The 21,143-nt window shown below is 42.4% G+C and overlaps 1 protein-coding gene across 2 annotated transcripts in view; it reads left to right on the top strand.

Moving 5' to 3' along the window:
* The window catches only part of CAMKK1 (calcium/calmodulin dependent protein kinase kinase 1), a 261,847-nt gene that overhangs the window by 231,285 nt on the left and 9,419 nt on the right, over nucleotides 1-21,143 (top strand). The window contains exon 16 of one of the 2 annotated variants that reach the window (XM_056556397.1): nucleotides 14,714-14,755. The exons of the other annotated variant lie outside the window; for it this stretch is intronic. Within the exon in view, the coding sequence (XP_056412372.1) occupies nucleotides 14,714-14,755 (42 nt within the window). The remainder of the gene's footprint in view (nucleotides 1-14,713; nucleotides 14,756-21,143) is intronic. 2 annotated transcript variants of the gene reach the window in all.

Here is a 21,143-nt window from a genome sequence, read left to right as displayed (position 1 = left end):
GCGGATCGGGCTGACAGGTTGCTGGGTGGGGCTGGAGAGTACCCAGCAATCATGGTACATATTGGCACCAATTACAAAGTAAGAGGTAGGTGGAGTGTCTTTAACCCGATAACAACCACAGACGAGTATAGATGTCCAGGTTGGCGGCCGTTCCCGCACCTGGACATCTATACTCGTCCATTATTCTCGTGGGTGCTGCCCAGTTCACCCACAAGATCGCGGCAGGGACTCGGCTGTATCACACAGCCGGGACCCTGCTGCACTGCCAGGACCGAAATAAACTTCGGTCCCGGCAGTTTTAACCCTTACAGCCGCGGTCGGAAGTGACCGCGGGCTGTAAGTGTTATGACAGAGGGAGAGAGCTCCCTATGTCTCCTCTGCAGCACCCCGCATCGTTGTGTGTGGCCGCGGCTGGCCGGGACCTGCCGCACTGCCGGGAGTGAAGTGAACTTCACTCCCGACAGTTTAACCCTTACAGCCGCGGTCAGAAGTGACCGCGCGCTGTAAGGAGTTCTGACAGAGGGAGGGGGCTCCCTCTGTCTCCCCTGCAGCACCCCGGAGCATCGCGGGGTGCTGCTGCAGAGGCACGTCCTAATATGCTGCCTGCTAGTGAAAACTGGCAGGCAGCATATAACTGCAATGCTTTGGAATACAATGTATTCCAAAGCATTAAAAAGTGTAAAAATAAATAAATAAATAAAATAAAAGTGTAAAAAAAAAAAAAAAAAATTTAATAAAAGTGTGAAAAAAGAAAAAAAATACATTTATTAAATGAATCTAATAAAAAAAATGCATAATGTGTAGGATCGCATTGGCGGACATCCGCAGCATGTAATATGCTGCGGATGTCCACCATGTGATCCTACACATTATGCAGCAGTCACGGTAATGAGCTCCCTGCTGTGGCTGGGTAGCTTTGTGTGTCCACTCATAGCGGCGGATTTCCTGCCAGCAGTCGTGCGCGGACACACTGAGCTACCCAGCCGCAGCAGTGATGGATATATTCGCCATGAGCGGGTGCTTATTCCCACAACATGGCGGATATATCCATCAGGAGCCTTAACTGTCACAGACAGACGCGTTATACTGCCAGCCGACCAAGGACCAATCAGAGAGGTCCCTGGTCCAGCCAATTACTTGTAGGGGTGCGGTATATAAATGGGGTCACTTGTGGGGGTACTGTTCTGCCCTGAAAGCCAAATGTCGCTCCTCTCCTTCTGAGTCCTACCACACGGCCAAGGAACCATATATGGCCAAAGCGGGGGTATTTCCGAACATGGGACAAGCAGCTAAATAAAATATAGGGTGCATTTCTTTCAATATCAGAAGTGATGTACAAAAAATATGGCCCCCAAATGATGCATTTGTGAAAAATTGCAAATTTCGAATTTTTAACACTGACTTTATAATAATTCCTGCCAAAAAACTATGGTGTTAAAATACTCACTGTACCCCCTAGCGAATACGTTGAGGGGTCTAGTTTTTAAAATGGGGTCATTTGGGGGGGGTGTTCCTATGTTCTACTACCTTTAAGTTTCATAAACTATTTGGTCAGTATGTATAAATATATGCAACCTATTAGTGTTAAAATAGCAAAAAATCATAAATTTTTTGTAAAAATTTCATGATTTTTTACATTGTTAAAAAAAACTACAAATGATATCGGCTTACTTTTACGATGTACATGAAGGACGACTTTGACAAAAAAACAATGTCAGAATTATTGTGATTGGCAAAACGTTACCAGAGTTATTCTCTAATAAAGACAGACATCCCCGATTTGAAAAAACAGGCCTGGTCTTTCAGGGGCGTACAGGTTTATTTGTATTGGTCCTTAAGGGGTTAAAAATGATTTCAGGGACTTAGACCGCAAGTTTAAGGCAAGGACCTCCAAGGTAATATTTTCTGAAATATAACCTGTACCACGGGCCACACCAGAGAGGCAGTGGGAGATTAGGGAGGTAAGCAAGTGGCTCAGAAGCTGGTATAGGAAGGAGGGGTTTGGGATCATGGAGAACTGGACCTTCGCTGTCTTATACCGGCTCTACCGTAGGGATGGGCTGCACCTCAATGGGGAGGGTGCAGCTGTGCTTGGGGAGAAGATGGCTAGAAGGGTAGAGGAGTGTTTAAACTAGGGACTGGAGGGAGGGAACCTACAACGTAGAAGGGGAAGATAGTGTAGATAGAGAGGGGCAACTAATTAATGTACCTGGGGGTGGAGTGGAGGGAGGGGTTAGAATAGTTAATAGGGACAGGCTTCATAGGAAGAAAAAACATACACCTTTGAATTGCATGTTGACTAATGTCAGAAGTCTGTCCCATAAAACAGAGGAACTAGAGTGGTTGATGTCTGAGGAAAATTATGACATAGTGGGTAAAACAGAGACTTATTTGGACGATAGCTGTGACTGGGCGGTCAACATACAGGATTATCGTCTATTCAGGAAGGATCAGACAAAACGGAAAGGAGGAGGAGTTTGTCTTTATGTAAAGTCCAGTCTGAAGGCCGCAGTGCGGGAGGATATACGGGAGGGAAACTATAATGTGGAGTCATTATAGGTAGTAATATATGGAGCTGAAAATAAAAAAAAATTTGCTATAAGCCACCAAACCTAATGGAAGAGCTAGAAGATCAATTATTGAGGCAAATACCGTATTTATTGGCGTATAACACACATTTTTTCTGCGTGTTATATGCCGATAATATGCTGCAGTTCATTGATTTAAAGCGGGCGCTTTAAATCAATGAACTGCAGCTGCTTTTGCAGGTCCATAGACCGCCACCGCCACTCGCTTCTCTGCCCCTGCCTATCCTGGGGTCCAGAGACCGCCGCCGTCACTGCCCCATTGCCTCCCCCATCCCCGGTTTTATAATTACCTATTCCAGGGGTCCGCCCTGCTTCTGGCTCTGGCGGTCTCCTGCGTTGTTGCTTTGCGCTGCGCAATGACGGGTGACGTCTTCAACGCGACGTCACAGTCAGTGGCCCGGCGCACAGTGACAGCTAAGGACGCCTCCGGAGCCAGAAGCAGCGTGGACCCTGGGAACAGGTAATTATAAAACCAGGGATCGGGGAGGTAATGGAGCAGCGGAGGCAGTGGTCTCTGGATAGCCAGGGGGAGAGAAGCGGCAACAGCAGGACTCTAGACCCCAGGAAAGGCACGGGGAGAGAAGCGGGCAGCGACAGCGGTCTCTGACCCCGCAAAAGCCGCGCTTCTGCGGGGTCAGGAGTAGTCTATCAGGGTATACACATGCACACGCATGCACCCTCATTTTACCAAGGATATTTGGGTAAAAAAACTTTTTTACCCAAATATCCTTGGAAAAATGAGGGTGCATGTTATAGGCCGGTGCGTGGTATACCCCGATAAATACGGTAAACAAGGCAGCAAATCAGAATGATGTGATAATAATAGGGGACTTTAACTATCCTAATATAAACTGGGAGACTGAGACCTGTGAATCTCATAAAGGAAACAGGTTTCTGGCTATAGCTAAAGACAATTATCTGTCCCAAATGGTGCAGGGTCCAACCAGAGAGGGCGCCCTAACAGACTTTAATATTAATCAACAGACATGACAGAGTAACTAATGTGCAAGTATAAGGACACCTAGGAAATAGTGATCATAATATAATACATTAGAACTTGTTCTTCAGTAAGGGAATCTCTCATGGGGCAGAAAAACAAAGAGCTTTTGATCAACTCAGAGAAGCCCTTAACAATATAAATTGGGATTATGTCCTCAAAAACAAGAATACTGACACTAAATGGGAGACTTTTAAAAAATATATTAAATTCTCACTGTAAGATGTATATACCTTATGGGAATAAAAGGGTCAGAAATAAAAGAAAACCAATATGGATGAATAAAAATGTTAAGGGGGCAATAAATGATATAAATAAAGGATTTAACCTACTAAAACAGGATGGCAATGTAAAATGTAAAATTTGTAAAAAATCGATAAAAGCCGCAAAATAGAGACAGAAACGCTCATTGCCAAAGAGAGTAAAACTAACCCCAAAACGTTTTTTAACTATATAAATAACAAAAAGTTAAAAAAATGAAAGTGTTGGCCCTTTATAATTTCTTCCTGATCATTTTTTAAACGGGGATCAGGAAAAAGCAAATATATTAAACAAATTCTTCTCCACTGTATTCACCGAGGAAAATGAAATGTCAGGTGAAATACAGCGAGATAAGGTAAACTCCCCAGTACAGGTCACCTGTCTAACCCAGGAAGAAGTACAGTGCCGCCTACAAAAAATCTAAATAGACCAATCGCCAGGTCCAGATGGCATTCACGCCATGTTCTAAAGGAATTAAGTAATGTAATAGACAGACCCCTATTTAATATTCAGGGACTCCATAGTAACAGGAACTTTTCCCCAGGACTGGCGCATGGCAAATGTGGTGCCAATATTTAAAAAGGGGACCCCGGGAATTATAGGCCTGTTAGTTTAACCTCTGTTGTATGTAAATTGTTTGAGGGTTTTCTAAAGGATACTATTTTGGAGTATCTTGATAAAAAAAATGTATGGCTCCATATCAGCATGGGTTTATGAGGGATCTGTCCTGTCAAACTAACCTGATCAGCTTTTATGAGGAGGTGAGCTCCAGACTGGACCAGGGGCAATCGCTGGATGTCGTATATTTGGATTTTTCCAAAGCATTTCCTACAGTGCCACATAAAAGGTTGGGTCATAAAATGAGAAGGATTGGACTGGGGGAAAATGTGTGCAAGTGGGTAAGTAACTGGCTCAGTGATAGGAAACAGAGGGTGGTTATTAATGGTACTTATTCTGATTGGGTGACTGTTACTAGTGGGGTACCACAGGGGTCTGTCTTGGGTCCTGTTCTATTTAATATATTCATTAATGACCTTGTAGAGGGGTTGAATAGTAAAGTAGCAATCTTTGCAGATCATACTAAACTCTGTAAAGCGGTAAACACTATAGAGGACAGTGCACTGTTACAAATGGATCTGGATAGGTTGGAGGTTTGGGCTGGGAAGTGGCAGATGAGGTTCAACACTGATAAATGTAAGGTAATGCACATGGGGAAGAAAAATCCGGACTGGGTTTATGTATTAAATGGGAGCACACTTGGGACGACTGACGTGGAAAAGGACTTGGGAGTCTTAGTTAATAGTAAATTTAGCTGTAGTGACCAGTGTCAGGCATCTGCTGCCAAGGCTAATAAAATCATGGGGTGCATCAATAGGGGCATAGATGCCCATGACTAGGAAATCATTCTACCACTGTACAAATCACTAGTCAGACCACACATAGAATACTGTGTACAGTACTGGGCACCAGTGTACAAGAAAGATATAGTGGAGCTGGAGAGGGTTCAAAGATGGGCAACCAGGGTAATACGGGGAATGGGAGGACTACAGTACCCAGAAAGATTATCAGAATTGGGGTTATTTAGTTTAGAAAAAAGAAGGCTTAGGGGAGACCTAATAACTATGTATAAATATATCAGGGGACAGTACAGAGATCTCTCCCATGATCCATACCCAGGACTGTATCTATAACAAGGGGGCATCCTCTACGTTTAGAGGAAAGAAGGTTTCTACACCAGCACAGACGGGGGTTCTTTACTGTAAGAGCAGTGAGACTTTGGAATTCTCTCCGGGAGGAGGTGGTCATGGTGAACTCTGTAAAGGAGTTCAAAAGGGAGGGGTCTGGATGCATTTTTGGATAATAACATCGCTGGTTATGTATACTAGATTTATAGGGACAGAAGGTTGATCGAGGGATTTATTCTGACTGCCATATTTGGAGTCGGGAAGGAATTTTTACCTCTAGTATGAGGTTTTTTTTTGGCTTCCTCTGGATTAACTCAGTAGGGACTCATTAGGGATATAGGTTGAACTTGATGGACTCTGGTCTTTTTTCGACCTTATGAACTATGTTACTAGATATACATAGATCAAAAGGTATTTTGCATATTAACACATGCATATTATTATGCATATAGGTCTTAGGGCACATGACTACACTGATTTAAGCATTTTTATTTTCTTACCAATGACAGTAACGCTTTAGGGACAGCCCACAGATTCTCTTTTTAAGGGATGGTTCACACAGGCTTTTCTTTGTGGAAAATCCACCTCAGACCACATTGACCTAAAGAGTTGTCCTGTCATTTGTTTCAGATGATCAAAGGTCAGTATCTGATTCTTCCCCTTGGCAAGGGTCTGAGGTCTTAGGACAGCCAGCTTGCCCTGCCTGCAGAGACTTAAGCTGACAGCCTGGATGTTGACAGGTTCCCTTTAGAATCCATGTGATTCCCAGAAGCCCTCATTAATGTGCTGAGCCACTCTACAGGTCTGTTTACTAATGCTGCCTACAGCAGAGGATTTTTAGAATGGTGACCACATTTGCAGGTCTCTGACCCAAGGTTTTTAGTCTAGTGACTCTGGTGTCACACCATTGGTGCTTGAATACCTGTGCAATCAACCATTTAAACCCCTAGAAATGTGTGGAATGCTAAGCGATGGGTTTTTGTACTGACAAAGTCACTTTAAGGTTTCTTCGGGTCCAGAGTGACTTCCATATTAAACATCACCCAAGTGCTGTCTCTTCCCATTTTTCAGGACAATCTCTATGTCTTTATGTCTGGGCCCAATAAGAAAAAGAAAGGAAATTAAAACTTCCCAAGACCTATAACAAAGTGGATTAAGAGAGACTATAACTAATGCTTTCTTTTGCTTCAAGTCAGCCTTTAACCTGTTCAGGACCCATGACGTATGCATACGTCTTCACACCCTGGGTCTTAAGGACCCATGACGTATGCATACGTCATGGCGTTTTCCGGTCTCTGCCGCTCGCCGGGCAGAGATCGGAACTGGATGCCTGCTGAAATCCTTCAGCAGGCATCCAGGGCAAACGCCGAGGGGGGCCATGTAGGCCCCCCATGTCGGCGATCGCCGCAAATCGCAAGGGAAATCGCCCTTGCGATCTGCGGCGATACCGGGCTGATCGGGTCTCTGGGACCCGACCGCCCGGTAATTTCGCATGATCCCGGCTGTCGCAGACAGCCAGGACCATGCTGGAGTATCGGAGCGAGGTGGCAAGCCTGCCACCTCCTCCGATCCCCTGCGATCTGTCGGTTAGTTAACCGACCAATCGCAGGAGGGGGGGCGGTTACTTCCTCCCGTCCTGCCCGGCCCCTGAAAGTCCGGAGAGGACGGGAGGAAGACCGGAGGACGCGGCGGGGGACGGGGGAGTGCTGGGGACCGGCCCCGGTACTTACCTCGTCCCTGAAGACCCGGATCCAGACGATGAAGACGGCGGCGGCGGCGACAGGTGAGTAGATCTTCAGCCGCGGTCGGGCCCTTTACACTAATGCACGTCGCCGTAAAGCGACATGCATTGCTGTAATAGGACCCTGTAAACTACAACTCCCAGCATGCCCAGACAGCCCTTGGCGTCTGGGCATGCTGGGAGTTGCAGTTTTGCAACATCTGGAGGTACACAGTTTGGAGACCACTGTGCCCTTCCAGATGTTGCAAAACTACACATCCTCAGCATGCCCTTACTGTCCAGGCATGCTGGGAGTTGTAGTTCTGTAACATCTGGCCCTTCAGATGTTGCAGAACTACAACTCCCAGCATGCCTGGACAGTTTTGGCATACTGGGAGTTGTAGTTTTGCAACATCTGGAAGGGCACAGATTGGGAACCACTGTATTAGTGGTCTGCAAACTGTAGTCCTCCAGATGTTGCAAAACTACAACTCCAAGCATGCTGGGAGTTGTAGTTCGGCAACATCTGGCTCTAAAGATGTTGCCGAACTACTACTCCCAGCATGCCTGAGAATGTTTGGGAGTTGTGGTTTTGCAACAGCTGGAGGCACACTGGTTGAGAAACATTGTTTCCTAACTCAGTGTTTCCCAACCCGTGTGCCTCCAGCTGTTGCAAAACCACAACTCCCAAACATTCTCAGGCATGCTGGGAGTTGTAGTTTTGCAACAGCTGGAGGTCCCCCCCCTGTGAATGTACAGGGTACATTCACATGGGCAGGGGGCTTACAGTGAGTATCAGGCTGCAAGTTTGCGATGCAGCAAATTTTGCGCGGCAGCTCAAACTCGCTGTAATCCCCCCGCCCGTGTGACTGTACCCTAAAAACACTACACTACACTACCACAAAATAAAATAAAAAGTAAAAAACACTACATATACACATACCCCTACACAGCCCCCCTCCCTCCCCAATAAAAATGAAAAACGTCTGGTACGCCACTCTTTCCAAAATGGAGCCTCCAGCTGTTGCAAAACAACAATTCCCAGTATTGCCAGACAGCCGTTGACTGTCCAGGCATGCTGGGAGTTTTACAACAGCTGGAGGCACCCTGTTTGGGAATCACTGGCGTAGAATACCCCTATGTCCACCCCTATGCAAATCCCTAATTCAGGCCTCAAATGCAAATGGCGCTCTCACTTTGGAGCCCTGTCGTATTTCAGGGCAACAGTTTAGGGTGACATATGGGGTATCGCCGTACTCGGGAGAAATTGCCTTACAAATCTTGGGGGTCTTTTTCTCCTTTCACCCCTTATGAAAAGGTGAAGTTGGGGTCTACACCAGCATGTTAGTGTAAAAAAAATTAACTTTTTACACTAACATGCTGGTGTTGCCCTATACTTTTCATTTTGACAAGAGGTAAAGGGGAAAAAAGCCCCACAAAATTTGTAACACAATTTCTCCCGACTACGGAGATACCCCATATGTGGGCACAAAGTGCTCTGGGGGCGCACAACAAGGCCCAGAAGGGAGAGTGCACCATGTACATTTGAGGTGATTTGCACAGGGGTGGCTGATTGTTACAGCGGTTTTGACAAACGCAAAAAAAACAAAACCCCACATGTGACCCCATTTCGGAAACTAGACCCCTCACAGAATGTAATGAGGGGTGCAGTGAGAATTTACACCCCACTGGTGTCTGACAGATCTTTGGAACAGTGGGCTGTGCAAATTAAAAATGTTGTACAGACCACTGTTCCAAAGATTTGACAGACACCAGTGGGGGGTAAATGCTCATTTTATGCCTTGTTACGTTCCTCAAGGGGTCTAGTTTCCAAAATGGTATGCCATGTGGGGGTTATTTTGCTGTCCTGGCACCATATGGGCTTCCTAAATGCGACATGCCCCCCAAGCAAAATTTGCTCTCAAAAAGCCAAATATGACTCCTTCTCTTCTGAGCATTGTAGTTCGCCCGTAGTGCACTTCAGGTCAACTTATGGGGTACCTCCATACTCAGAAGAGATGTGGTTACAAATTTTGGGGGGTATTTTCTGCTATTAACCCTTGTAAAAATGTGAAATTTGGGGGGAAACACACATTTTAGTGATTTTTTTTAATTTTTTTTTTACGTATGCAAAAGTCGTGAAACCCCTGTGGGGTATTAAGGCTCACTTTATTTCTTGTTACGTTCCACAAGGGGTCTAGTTTCCAAAATGGTATGCCATGTGGGGGATTTTTGCTGTTCTGGCACCATAGGGGCTTCCTAAATGCAACATGCCCCCGAGCAAAATTTGCTCTCAAAAAGCCAAATATGACTCCTTCTCTTCTGAGCATTGTAGTTCACTCATAGTACACCTCAGGTCAACTTATGGGGTACCTTCATACTCAGAAGAGATGGGGTTACAATGTTTGGGGGGTATTTTCTGCTATTAACCCTTGCAAAAATGTGAAATTTGGGGGGAAACACACATTTTAGTGAAATTTTATTTTTATTTTTTTACATATGCAAAAGTCGTGAAACCCCTGTGGGGTATTAAGGCTCACTTTATTCCTTGTTACGTACCTCAAGGGGTCTAGTTTCCAAAATGGTATGCCATGTGGGGGATTTTTGCTGTTCTGGCACCATAGGGGCTTCCTAAATGCAACATGCCTCCCAAAAACCATTTCAAAAAAACGTACTCTCAAAATCCCCTTGTCGCTCCTTCGCTTCTGAGCCCTCTACTGCGCCCGCCGAACACTTTACATAGACATATGAGGTATGTGCTTACTCGAGAGAAATTGGGCTACAAATATAAGTATACATTTTCTCCTTTTTCCCCTTGTAAAAATTCAAAAATTGGGTCTACAAGAACATGCGAGTGTAAAAAATGGAGATTGTGAATTTTCTCCTTCACTTTGCTGTTATTCCTGTGAAACACCTAAAGGGTTAAAACGCGGACTGAATGTCATTTTGAATACTCTGGGGGGTGCAGTTTTTATAATGGGGTAATTTGTGGGGTATTTCTAATATGAAGACCCTTCAAATCCACTTCAAACCTGAACTGGTCCATGAAAAATTGTGAGTTTGGAAATTTTGTGAAAAATTGGAAAATTGCTGCTGAACTTTGAAGCCCTCTGGTGTCTTCCAAAAGTAAAAACACGTAAATTTTATGATGCAAACATAAAATAGACATATTGTATATGTGAATAAAAAAAAAATTATTTGGAATATCCATTTTCCTTACAAGCAGAGAGCTTCAAAGTTAAAAAAATGCAAAATTTTCAAATTTTTCATAAAATGTTGGGATTTTTCACCAAGAAAGGATGCAAGTTACCACAAAATTTTACCACTATGTTAAAGTAGAATATGTCACGAAAAAACAATCTCGGAATCAGAATGATAACTAAAAGCATTCCAGAGTTATTAATGTTTAAAGTGACAGTGGTCAGAATTGCAAAAAATGGCCGGGTCCTGAGGTGTAAAATGGCTGGGTCCTTAAGGGGTTAAAGGGGTACTCCGGTGGGAAACATGTATTTTTTATTTTTTTTTAAATCAACTGGTGACAGAAAGTTAAACAGATTTGTAAATTACTTCTATTAAAAAATCGTAATCCTTCCAGTACTTATTAGCTACTGTATGCTCCTCAGGAAGTTCTTTTCTTTTTTGGATTTCCTTTCTGTCTGACCACAGTGCATTTTCCATTTCAGGAACTGTCCAGAAAAGTGGAAAATCCCCATAGCAAACCTATCCTGCTGTGGACAGTTCCTGACATGGACAAAGGTTTCAGCAGAGAGCACTGTGGTCAGACAGAAAAGAAATTCAAAAAGAAAAGAACTTCCTCTGTAATATACAGCAGCTGAAAAGTACTGGAAGAATAAAGATTTTTAAATAGAAGTCATTTACAAATCTGTATAACTTTCTGGCACCAGTTGATTTAACCCCTTAAGGACCAAGGACGTACCGGTACGTCCTTGGTCCTGCTCTTCTGATATAACGCGGGGTTACACTGTAACCCCGCGTCATATCACGGCGGGCCCGGCGTCATAGCGAAGCCGAGACCCGCCTCTAATAGCTATTAACCCTTTAGCCGCGCGCTTAGCCGCGGCTAAAAGTGAAAGTGAAAGTTCCCGGCTAGCTCAGTCGGCCTGTTCGGGATAGCCGCGGCTAATCGCGGAATCCCGAACAGCTGACAGGACAGCGGGAGGGCCCCTTCCTGCCTCCTCGCTGTCCAATCGCCGAATGACTGCTCAGTGCCTGAGATCCAGGCATGAGCAGTCATGCGGCAGAATTGTTGATCCCTGGTTTCTTATGAGAAACCAGTGATCAGCATAGGAGATCAGTGTGTGCAGTGTTATAGGTCCCTATGGGACCTATAACACTGCAAAAAAAAAGTGGAAAAAAAAGTGAATAAAGATCATTTAACTCCTCCCCTATTAAAAGTTTGAATCACCCCCCTTTTCCAATAAAAAAAAACAGTGTAAATAAAAATAAACATATGTGGTATCACCGCGTGCGGAAATGTCCGAATTATAAAAATATATAATTAATTAAACCGCTCGGTCAATGGCGTGCGCGCAAAAAACGGAAGCCCCCAAAAGTTACAAAACAGCGGGTTTTTTTTCAATTTTGTCGCACAATGATTTTTTTTGCCCGTTTCACCGTAGATTTTTGGGCAAAATGACTGACGTCATTACAAAGTAGAATTGGTGGCGCAAAAAATAAGCCATCATATGGATTTTTAGGTGCAAAATTGAAAGAGTTATGATTTTTTAAAGGCAAGGAGCAAAAAACGAAAATGCAAAAACGGAAAAAACCCCGGTCCTTAAGGGGTTAAAAACATTTTTTTCTACCAGAGTACCCCTTTAACTCAGGTTGTCAGGACTCATTCCACTGTGTACATTTCTCATGGCTGAAGCCTTTTCTATAGACCAGATCAGTAGTGTGCGATTATGGGCTGCTCCTAACACCTTAATAGCCATTACATTTAAACCACCAACATTAGTTAGTACTTGTTAATAACATGGTTGAGTGGAGCTTAGGGCTGTTTATATAGGCCCAGGTTTCCAATGCTCCCGTTGTAGTCAAACTGCTACCCAAGCACGGGTTATTCCGTATCGTACTTTTCCAGTTTCCCAATAAAAGTTTGACATAAGCAGTTGGGGTAAAGATCTAAGAAATTTATTGGTGTATGTTTATAATAGCAATTAGGTGGCATATAGTAAAAGAAATGTCTTGCATGTCTGTTTAGTTGTTCCTGATACATATATTATAGTTTATGCAGCACGTTGATACACGGGGGCCAGTTAGCCATATTCCCCAACTGTTGGATTCATGTACCTAATTATTCTACTACTAAATCCCTTGTTATACCAGTGTAATGCTCACTTTATGATATGCCATGATTGTTCTTTTTTTCTTAAATTGTGATGTGCTAAAGCTACTCCCATAGGCTATTCTTTTAGTTGCCCGTGTAGAAATCTGCCAAATGCATAGATGAATATTCTACATGCATTCTAAACTAAGCATAGAGCCATTGTATAATGTCTATGTTTGTTAGAATTTCTGTGTGACTCTGTCTCTTTAAAAGGAATCTGTCAGCTGCAATTCATGTTCCAAGCTGTTGACACTGTTAGATAGCTGTTAGGGTAAGGAGACACAGGGTACCTTTCATATATCTGTCTGGGCTTCCACAACATGCTTTTATTCTCTAGTGCCAAGTGACAAAGAGGCATGAACAAGTACCTGAAGTTCTGCAGGCTGGAGAAGGCCAAGAAGCCCTGTCTCATTACCACACTGTGCATTAGAGGACTTCATTGGGATCACATGGTTCCCACAGGACACGATATAAAACTTCCAGGAAGCGGGTGGTTTTTATCTTGAAAAAGCAGTCACAGAACATACAGCGGGTCCTGCTAAATCCTGAAAACCTCTGAAATACTATAGGGGGCTAATAAAATTGCACAAGGGGGTGATGAAATGGCATGGGGGTTATGAAATTGCATAGGGGTGGCTATCTCTAAAAGCTGTGACAAACTGTGGGAGCGTGTTAGTTTAGACACACACTGCGGGAGCGGTGGTAATGGTTAGAAATCCAGCGGGAGCAAGATTAAGAAAACAGTCCTGTGTAGAGCTCTATTGTGCACAGTTACAAGATTTAAGAAGAGAACTCTGAATCTATATAACTTTATATCAAGCAGGGAGAGGGGATAGTAAGTGGAGCGAGGAGACATTCCAGCCTTTAGCACTTTAGAGGCTTAGGGATGCCTCTTTGACACTTGACCTCAGAGAATAACGCATTTTTCTACATTATGGAAGTATAAACAGTTGTGTAAAATGTGCCATTTGTCTTTTTTTTTTTTGCCCTAACAACTATCTAACGGTGTCAGCAGTTTGGAACATGAACTGCAGCTGACCAATTTCATTTGAAGTAACACCTATGTTGCCTAAGCTTCTATTCTTCTCTCGTTTTTGCTCTCTTACCGGTATACATTGGGTTGCTGTCAAGAAGGTATGCCACAATATGCGTGGTGTGCCAATGACTAGCCTATTGATGCTAATAGAGCTTATGTAGTCTACTCATGACTACATTAGGTTTATTTTCTATGTTGCGGCTCAGAAGATTTCTCTGTCATGCTTATGAGTCCTGCAAATGAGAGAAAAATATACATTAAGAAAATAGACCAAATGTAGTGACTAGTAGACTATGCTCGGCCCATTAAAGTCAGTCATCCAACCATGCATATGCCACAGTATGTGTCGGCATACCTTTTTTATATGGTATCCTGATGTATACTGGTGACCTAAAGCAAAAACAAGATGTGAATGGTTTATTTGCTACATTTTGTATTGCAGAGTCACATGGAAGCAGAAAAGGTAGAATGTTTGCCACTTGTTATTGCAAAGCACTCTCAGCACTTTCCATTACTACATAAATGGAATTTGTAGATCTTACTTATAATTCTGATCTTCTTTTCCAGTTGGTAGATAGCTTAATGTACTATAATTAAAAAATGCATCACAAATTGTTATGATATGTGATTCTTCACATATATATTGGTGGGGCGCTTGGTAATACTGATTGTTTCCATGGCAGCAACGCTGGATTGTCATCTGTATCTATAGTGCTCAGAAGTATCTACAATACTGTATGCTTCTCAAAACTTGCACAATGCTGTAATGTTATGACCAGCACAACATGATCATTATTGTAAATGTTTTCCATAAATATATCCTTTTTTTTTAGCTAATGTGTCCAGCTGTTGGCTTTCATTTTTCATCCTATGTAATGATTGCAATGACATGTTCCCCTAACAAGATGCAAGTGGATATTATTAACTTGCAATCTTATATTTAGATCAATTTATTTATAGCACGATTTTACATTTCATAAACTATCATTAAATTGCTTTGCTTCTTTTATTTGCAAAAAAAAGGTTTTTATTGTTTATTTCTTTTCTTTCTGTATCATTGTATCATCTTGGAACAGGTGCCAGTTAAAATCATCTTTAAAATTGAATCCCTACTTAAGGTAATTTCTGTATTCTGCCCCCTTTGGTTACACTGACGTGTTGAGTGTGTCTTCAGTCCTCACCACTGTGCGTATAGATTAATACCTGAAATCCAAATTAACCAATCTTTTACTTGCCCTCTCCTTTCCAAAACGTGCTGGCCCTTCCTACATGTGGCTATGTTACCAATGCTGAAAAGTTTTTGCTTTTGTGTTATTGGGGGTTATAAACGAAATAGAAACAGTTTGTGTTACCTAATATTAACCAGCCTTGTGCAACTTAACACATCCCCAGGCTATTGCTCCACCAGCTTTATAACCCAGTCAACCTGCTGCTAGCATCCTGTATCCCGTCTATCATTTTCAGCTAATCAGATCAATTTTCTCCATACAGATCCTCATTCAAGCGGACATTTCATGTTTCTTTTCTCTCTTTGATAAGTAGAGTAGTGAAAGCTCAGTGTATCCAGCATTCTATAACAATGTTATTTCTGCTTTATATCCTTGTTTTGCTTAGTTTGCCTTTCATGTCACTGACACCTAAACTTTATGAAATAATAATAACCAAATATGTTTATTAAACTTAGCTTTTCTTGCCTGGTCTGAGATGTTTCACCTGCGTGACAAGTAAAAGATATTGATGCTGTAGGTTCTATCAATATCACTCAATAATGTGTATAGCATAAAATGATGTAGAGCTATATATTATTTATAATCAGTTACAGAGGCACTATCATATGCACACAAAAGCAGTTTACATATGGTGTATTCGCTGCAGAATTTAGAGACGTTGATTAAATAAATAAAAATTCAAGCATGCAATGTGGGAAACTATCATCTGGAAGTCCATGTAGAAATTGACTTCTGTGTGAAAATGGAATCCGTGGCATGGTAATTTTGGTGTCTGAAACTGTAGATTTTCCCCATTAAAGGAGAACTCTAGTCCAGAGTATTCCTGCTCCGTTCTGCCCGGGCTGCAAAATAAATGAAAATGAACCATCACTCACCTCCCTGGGTTCCCGCGGAGCGTCACTACAGCTGTTCGGTCCTCCGGTCCATCTCCTTCATACTTCCTGGTGTAACAAAGTGTCACATGGTGCTCAGCCTATCGTCGGCCGAGGCTGAACATTGCGGTGGCCAGCGATAGGCTGAGCGCCATGTGACGCTTCGTTACACCCGGAAGTATGAAGAGGATGGACCGGAGGACCGAACAGCTGTAGTGGCGCTCCGCGGGAACCCAGGGAGGTGAGTGATGGTTCATTTTCATTTATTTTGCAGCCCGGGCAGAACGGAGCAGGAATACTCTGGACTAGAGTACTCCTTTAATTCAAAGTCAAAACCTGCAATAAATCTATAGTGTTGCAAATTGTGCTTCAGAAAAGCAGCATATCCACAGTGTTGTAATGCTGCGACTATGCTATGTGTTGTGGTTTTTGTAGTGAGGGTACGCAATACCAAAAATAAAGATGGCCCTCAACCATGTGCTCCTTTCAATTTTTGTAATCCTGCCAACTACACCAATTGCTGCGGTTTTGGGAATAAGAGACTGCAGTAACGGAAACACAGATGACCCCCGACCATGTGCTCCTTTGTTAAAGTCTAAAATGGCTGCTGAACATGTGGAACGCATGCAGGAAGCACAGGCTGAATTAATAGAACCTAAATGCGTTTGTGAAACACTGATAAGTTTTGTAAAATTATAAAATTATTGTAACAGGTATTTTGGAAGCAAATTTTGAAACTAGGAGATAACCTCCACCAAATTAACAATTGCTTGGGAAATATGACAGTTAATAATGTTTAATAAGAACATATCATTCATTTATAGCTAAACTAAAATATACATATAAGCATCAATGCCATGGTACATGCTCTATCTTTAGCAGACTAGCATGGATCCACCCGAGTGATAGAGGTATCATTAAAGGGGTACTCTGGTGAAAACCTTTTTTTTTTTTTTTTTTTTAAATCAACTGGTGGCAGAAAGTTAAACAGATTTGTAAATTACTTCTATTAACCCCTTAAGGACCAAGGGAGTACAGGTACGCCCTTGGTCCTGCTCTCCTGATACAACGCGGGGTTACACAGTAACCCCGCGTCATATCACGGCGGGCCCGGCGTCATAGTGAAGCCGGGACCCACCTCTAAAAGCGCGCAGCTGAAACCGAAAGTGGCCGGCTAGCTCAGTCGGGCTGTTCGGGATAGCCGCGGCTAATCGCGGCATCCCGAACAGCTGACAGGACAGCGGGAGGGCCCCTACCTGCCTCCTTGCTGTCCAATCGCCGAATGACTGCTCAGTGCCTGAGATCCAGGCATGAGCAGTCATGCGGCAGAATCGTTGATCACTGGTTTCTTATGAGAAACCAGTGATCAGCATAGAAGATCAGTGTGTGCAGTGTTATAGGTCCCTATGGGACCTATAACACTGCAAAAAAAAAGTGAATAAAGATCATTTAACTCCTCCCCTATTAAAAGTTTGAATCACCCCCCTTTTCCAATAAAAAAAAAACACAGTGTAAATAAAAATAAACATATATGGTATCACCGCGTGCGGAAATGTACGAATTATAAAAATAGATCAATAATTAAACCGCTCGGTCAATGGCGTGCGCGCAAAAAAATTCCAAAGTCCAAAATAGTGCATTTTTGGTCACTTTTTAGATCATTTAAAAATGAATAAAAAGCGATCAATAAGTCCTATCAATGCAAAAATGGTACCATTAAAAACTTCAGATCACGACGCAAAAAATGAGCCCTCATACCGCCCCATACACGGAAAAATAAAAAAGTTATAGGGGTCAGAAGATGACAATTTTAAACTTATTAATTTTCCTGCATGTAGTTATGATTTTTTCCAGAAGTCCGACAAAATCAAACCTATATAAGTAGGGTATCATTTTAATCGTATGCACCTACAGAATAAAGATAGGGTGTAATTTTTACCGATAAATGTACTACGTAGAAACGGAAGCCCCCAAAAGTTACAAAACGGCGTTTTTTTTTTCAATTTTGTCGCACAATGATTTTTTTTTCCGTTTCACCGTAGATTTTTGGGCAAAATGACTGACGTCATTACAAAGTAGAATTGGTGGCGCAAAAAATAAGCCATCATATGGATTTTAAGGTGCAAAATTGAAAGAGTTATGATTTTTTAAAGGCAAGGAGCAAAAAACGAAAATGCAAAAACGGAAAAACCCTCGGTCCTTAAGGGGTTAAAAAATCTTAATCCTTCCTGTACTTATTAGCTGCTGAATACTACAGTGGAAATTCTTTTCCGTTTGAAACACGAAGCTGTCTGCTGAATTACGAGCACAGTGCTCTCTGCTGACATCTCTGTCCATTTTTAGGAACTGTCCAGGGTAAAAGGAAATCCCCATAGCACAGCAGCTAATAAGTACAGGAAGGATTAAGATTTTTTAATAGAAGTAATTTACAAATCTGTTTAACTTTCTGGCACCAGTTGATTTAAAAAAAAAAGTTTTTCACCGGAATACCCCTTTAAAATGTAATCGATATGATTAATGTACTTATCCATCATAGCCTCTCATAATTGTTGAAGCTCCAAATTGTAGGGCCTCTCCTGTTCAGGATAGAAGAGACCTCTCTGTCTCAATGCCCGAGATTATAATCCACTATGCCCCACCTAGTTGCTTATTCTCCTCCTACTCTTCTCCCATTCCCTGACTCACTCATTCCATTGTGCCAGAACCAAAAACATTTTTGCAACTTCTTTGTATGAAATTAACCCTTCCAGTGCTGCTAACTGTCTACTAACTGGGAAATTTATTTTCCCTTTCCAGAGCACACAGTAAAGGCACATCTGCAGATTTTGAAATTGTTTTCAAATTGTTCTTTACATATATGTAATGAAAATCTGCAACAAATCCATGCCAAAGTCTGCACGATTTTCTTTTGTGGAATTTTCTGTGGAAATGCTGTGGGAAATCTGCAGCATATCCACTGCATGTGACCATGCCCATACAAAACTAAGGATGCACTTTATTTTTCCAAATATTATGTTTTATATATCAGGGCCTAAATAACATTTGGTATGCTCCCTTCTGTGGACAAACACAAAAGATATCATATGTAAACCAACATTAAAAAGTCAAGCAAGAAAAAAGAAGAAATCTTATCAGTACAAAACCTTGTACTTAGACTGTGTTGCAGTTAAACTGTGTTTTGTTGTGTCTTTTTTACTACATCAGACACTCACCAATCTAGATCAAAGAAAACACATAAGATGTGTTTTTGGTGGATATTTGCTAAAGACACACAGACGATTCTAATAATTGTTCAAATGTTGCATGTCTGTTTGTATTTTAGGTCACATATGCAGTTTGTGTTCGGGCTCCATACATGTACTAGTGACAGGAAAGATTGCCTACATACCTATACAAGATCCTACCCTAGCATAGCGGTCTGAGCTGTGCCATAACCGCGCAATGAGTGCACGCCTATAGAGGGCATGCCCTATGGTGAAGGAATAAAATAAGGGAGGGTTGGGAGGGTTCCACAAACGTCACGTGCTCCGCCCCTGTAGGAGAGGGGGAGTTATATACACACGCCCCCACCTGTTCCCAATAAGCCCCAAGTGCAGGGAGCAATAATTACTTCCGCCCCTCTCATAAATGCAGCCCTGCAGGCTTTAAACATAGTTAAAAAAAATTCAAGAAAAAACCAAAAACCCTGCAGTGTGAGATCACAGCCTAACACAGTGATAATAAGAGTAATTAGCAGCCAGACAAATTAAATGCACAAGAGTAGTTTATCAAAAAGTGTGACTACAGCTGTTCATGCACTTGAGAAAGCTGTGTATCAAATACTAGTTTATCCTACCGTTATTCCTCCTTACTGTACTATCTATCCATGTTTGGCTGAGCATGTTTGGCTGTTTTTGGTGGCAGATTAGGAAAGTTAAAAGCCAATACTCCCAGTCTTTTCATCAGATTTTTGCTATCTGAAGAAAGTTGAGACACATGATAAACATGATATGGTTGACTGATAAACTATTGGAGTTGGATGTTTTAAAGGTTTTTTTTTTTTTTTTGCGTGAGCAGAAATTTTTACATAGGCTGGGGATGTAGCAAAACAAAAAATACGCTATATTTACCTACTCCCAATCTTCTGCTGGTCCAGCTGTAGCTCCTATTGATCTCTTTCCAGTCCACTGATGCTTCTGTTTCCTTCCTGCCTCCAAAACAAGAGCTTAATGCAGGTCATGCTGGAAGCTCTTGTCTCAGAAGCAGGAAGAAGACAGTGTCCTTGGGAAACATTTGTCTAAAGTGTACCGGCAAGTTACCTGTACAATTTATATCACTGTTTAACTTTTAACAGACTGTCTTTTGGAAGTATAGTGTTCCGATGTTCCAGCACATGTCTACATTATGCCAAGGACATCTGTCATGACTGCAGAAAAATGTTGCTGAAATTATTGACATTAGGTGGAGATCAAGTCTAGTTTTCCTCACAAAATTAGTTATGAGGTGATAACAGATGTAAAGTGGAGTGTCTTCTACCTTATATAAGTATCCAAGCACTTTATAGGAAAAATGTAAAGATTGTCTAATAAAACAACAAAAATCCACTGAGGTTCACTTGGCCTCACTCTCGAAACACATATAACAGGATAGATCACTTTTCAGTCCTCAAGCCAAGATTCTCTTTCTCATTTTATGTCAAGAATGTGTCACTTGAGGTATGACTACTGAATATAATACTGCAGAAGATGAGTCTATGGTATAGGTAACCTTGAGGAGAAGTTGCTGATTTATTTAAATAGTTTTATGTGTTGTTTTTACTATTAACCCGATAACGACCATGGACGTCTATACTCGTCCAATGGCCGTTACCAGGGTATGACGCGGGCTCCCGACTTGAGCCCACGTCATACCGGCCAGCCCCCAGCTGATTCCTGTAGCTGGGGGCCAGCGTTAATAGCAGACATGCGGCGATCAACCCTTTAGATCGCCGCTGTCAAAGTTGACAGCGGCGTCTAAAGGTGCCTGTATTAAGTCCCTGGTGGTCCAGTGGGGTGTATCGCCCCCCCCCCCCCCCCCCCCGCAGCGCGATCGTGAGGGAGCGATCCACTACTGAGGTAGCCTGAGGGCTTACCTCTCCTGCTGCGGCGGCTCCGGTGCTCTGAATGATAAAGCCTGGCAGGTCCAGGCTTTATCAATCGAGCGTAGAGCACGCAGATCATTAGGATAGGGTGTAATTTTTACCGATAAATGTACTACGTAGAAACGGAAGCCCCCAAAAGTTACAAAACGGCGTTTTTTTTTTTCAATTTTGTCGCACAATGATTTTTTTTTCCGTTTCACCGTAGATTTTTGGGCAAAATGACTGACGTCATTACAAAGTAGAATTGGTGGCGCAAAAAATAAGCCATCATATGGATTTTAAGGTG

Source organism: Hyla sarda, chromosome 2 (genome assembly GCF_029499605.1).
Source record: "Hyla sarda isolate aHylSar1 chromosome 2, aHylSar1.hap1, whole genome shotgun sequence".
In the NCBI taxonomy this organism is placed as follows: Eukaryota; Metazoa; Chordata; class Amphibia; order Anura; family Hylidae; genus Hyla; species Hyla sarda.
Note: the sequence above shows the minus strand (reverse complement) of the source record. Positions and strands in the feature narration are given on the sequence as shown.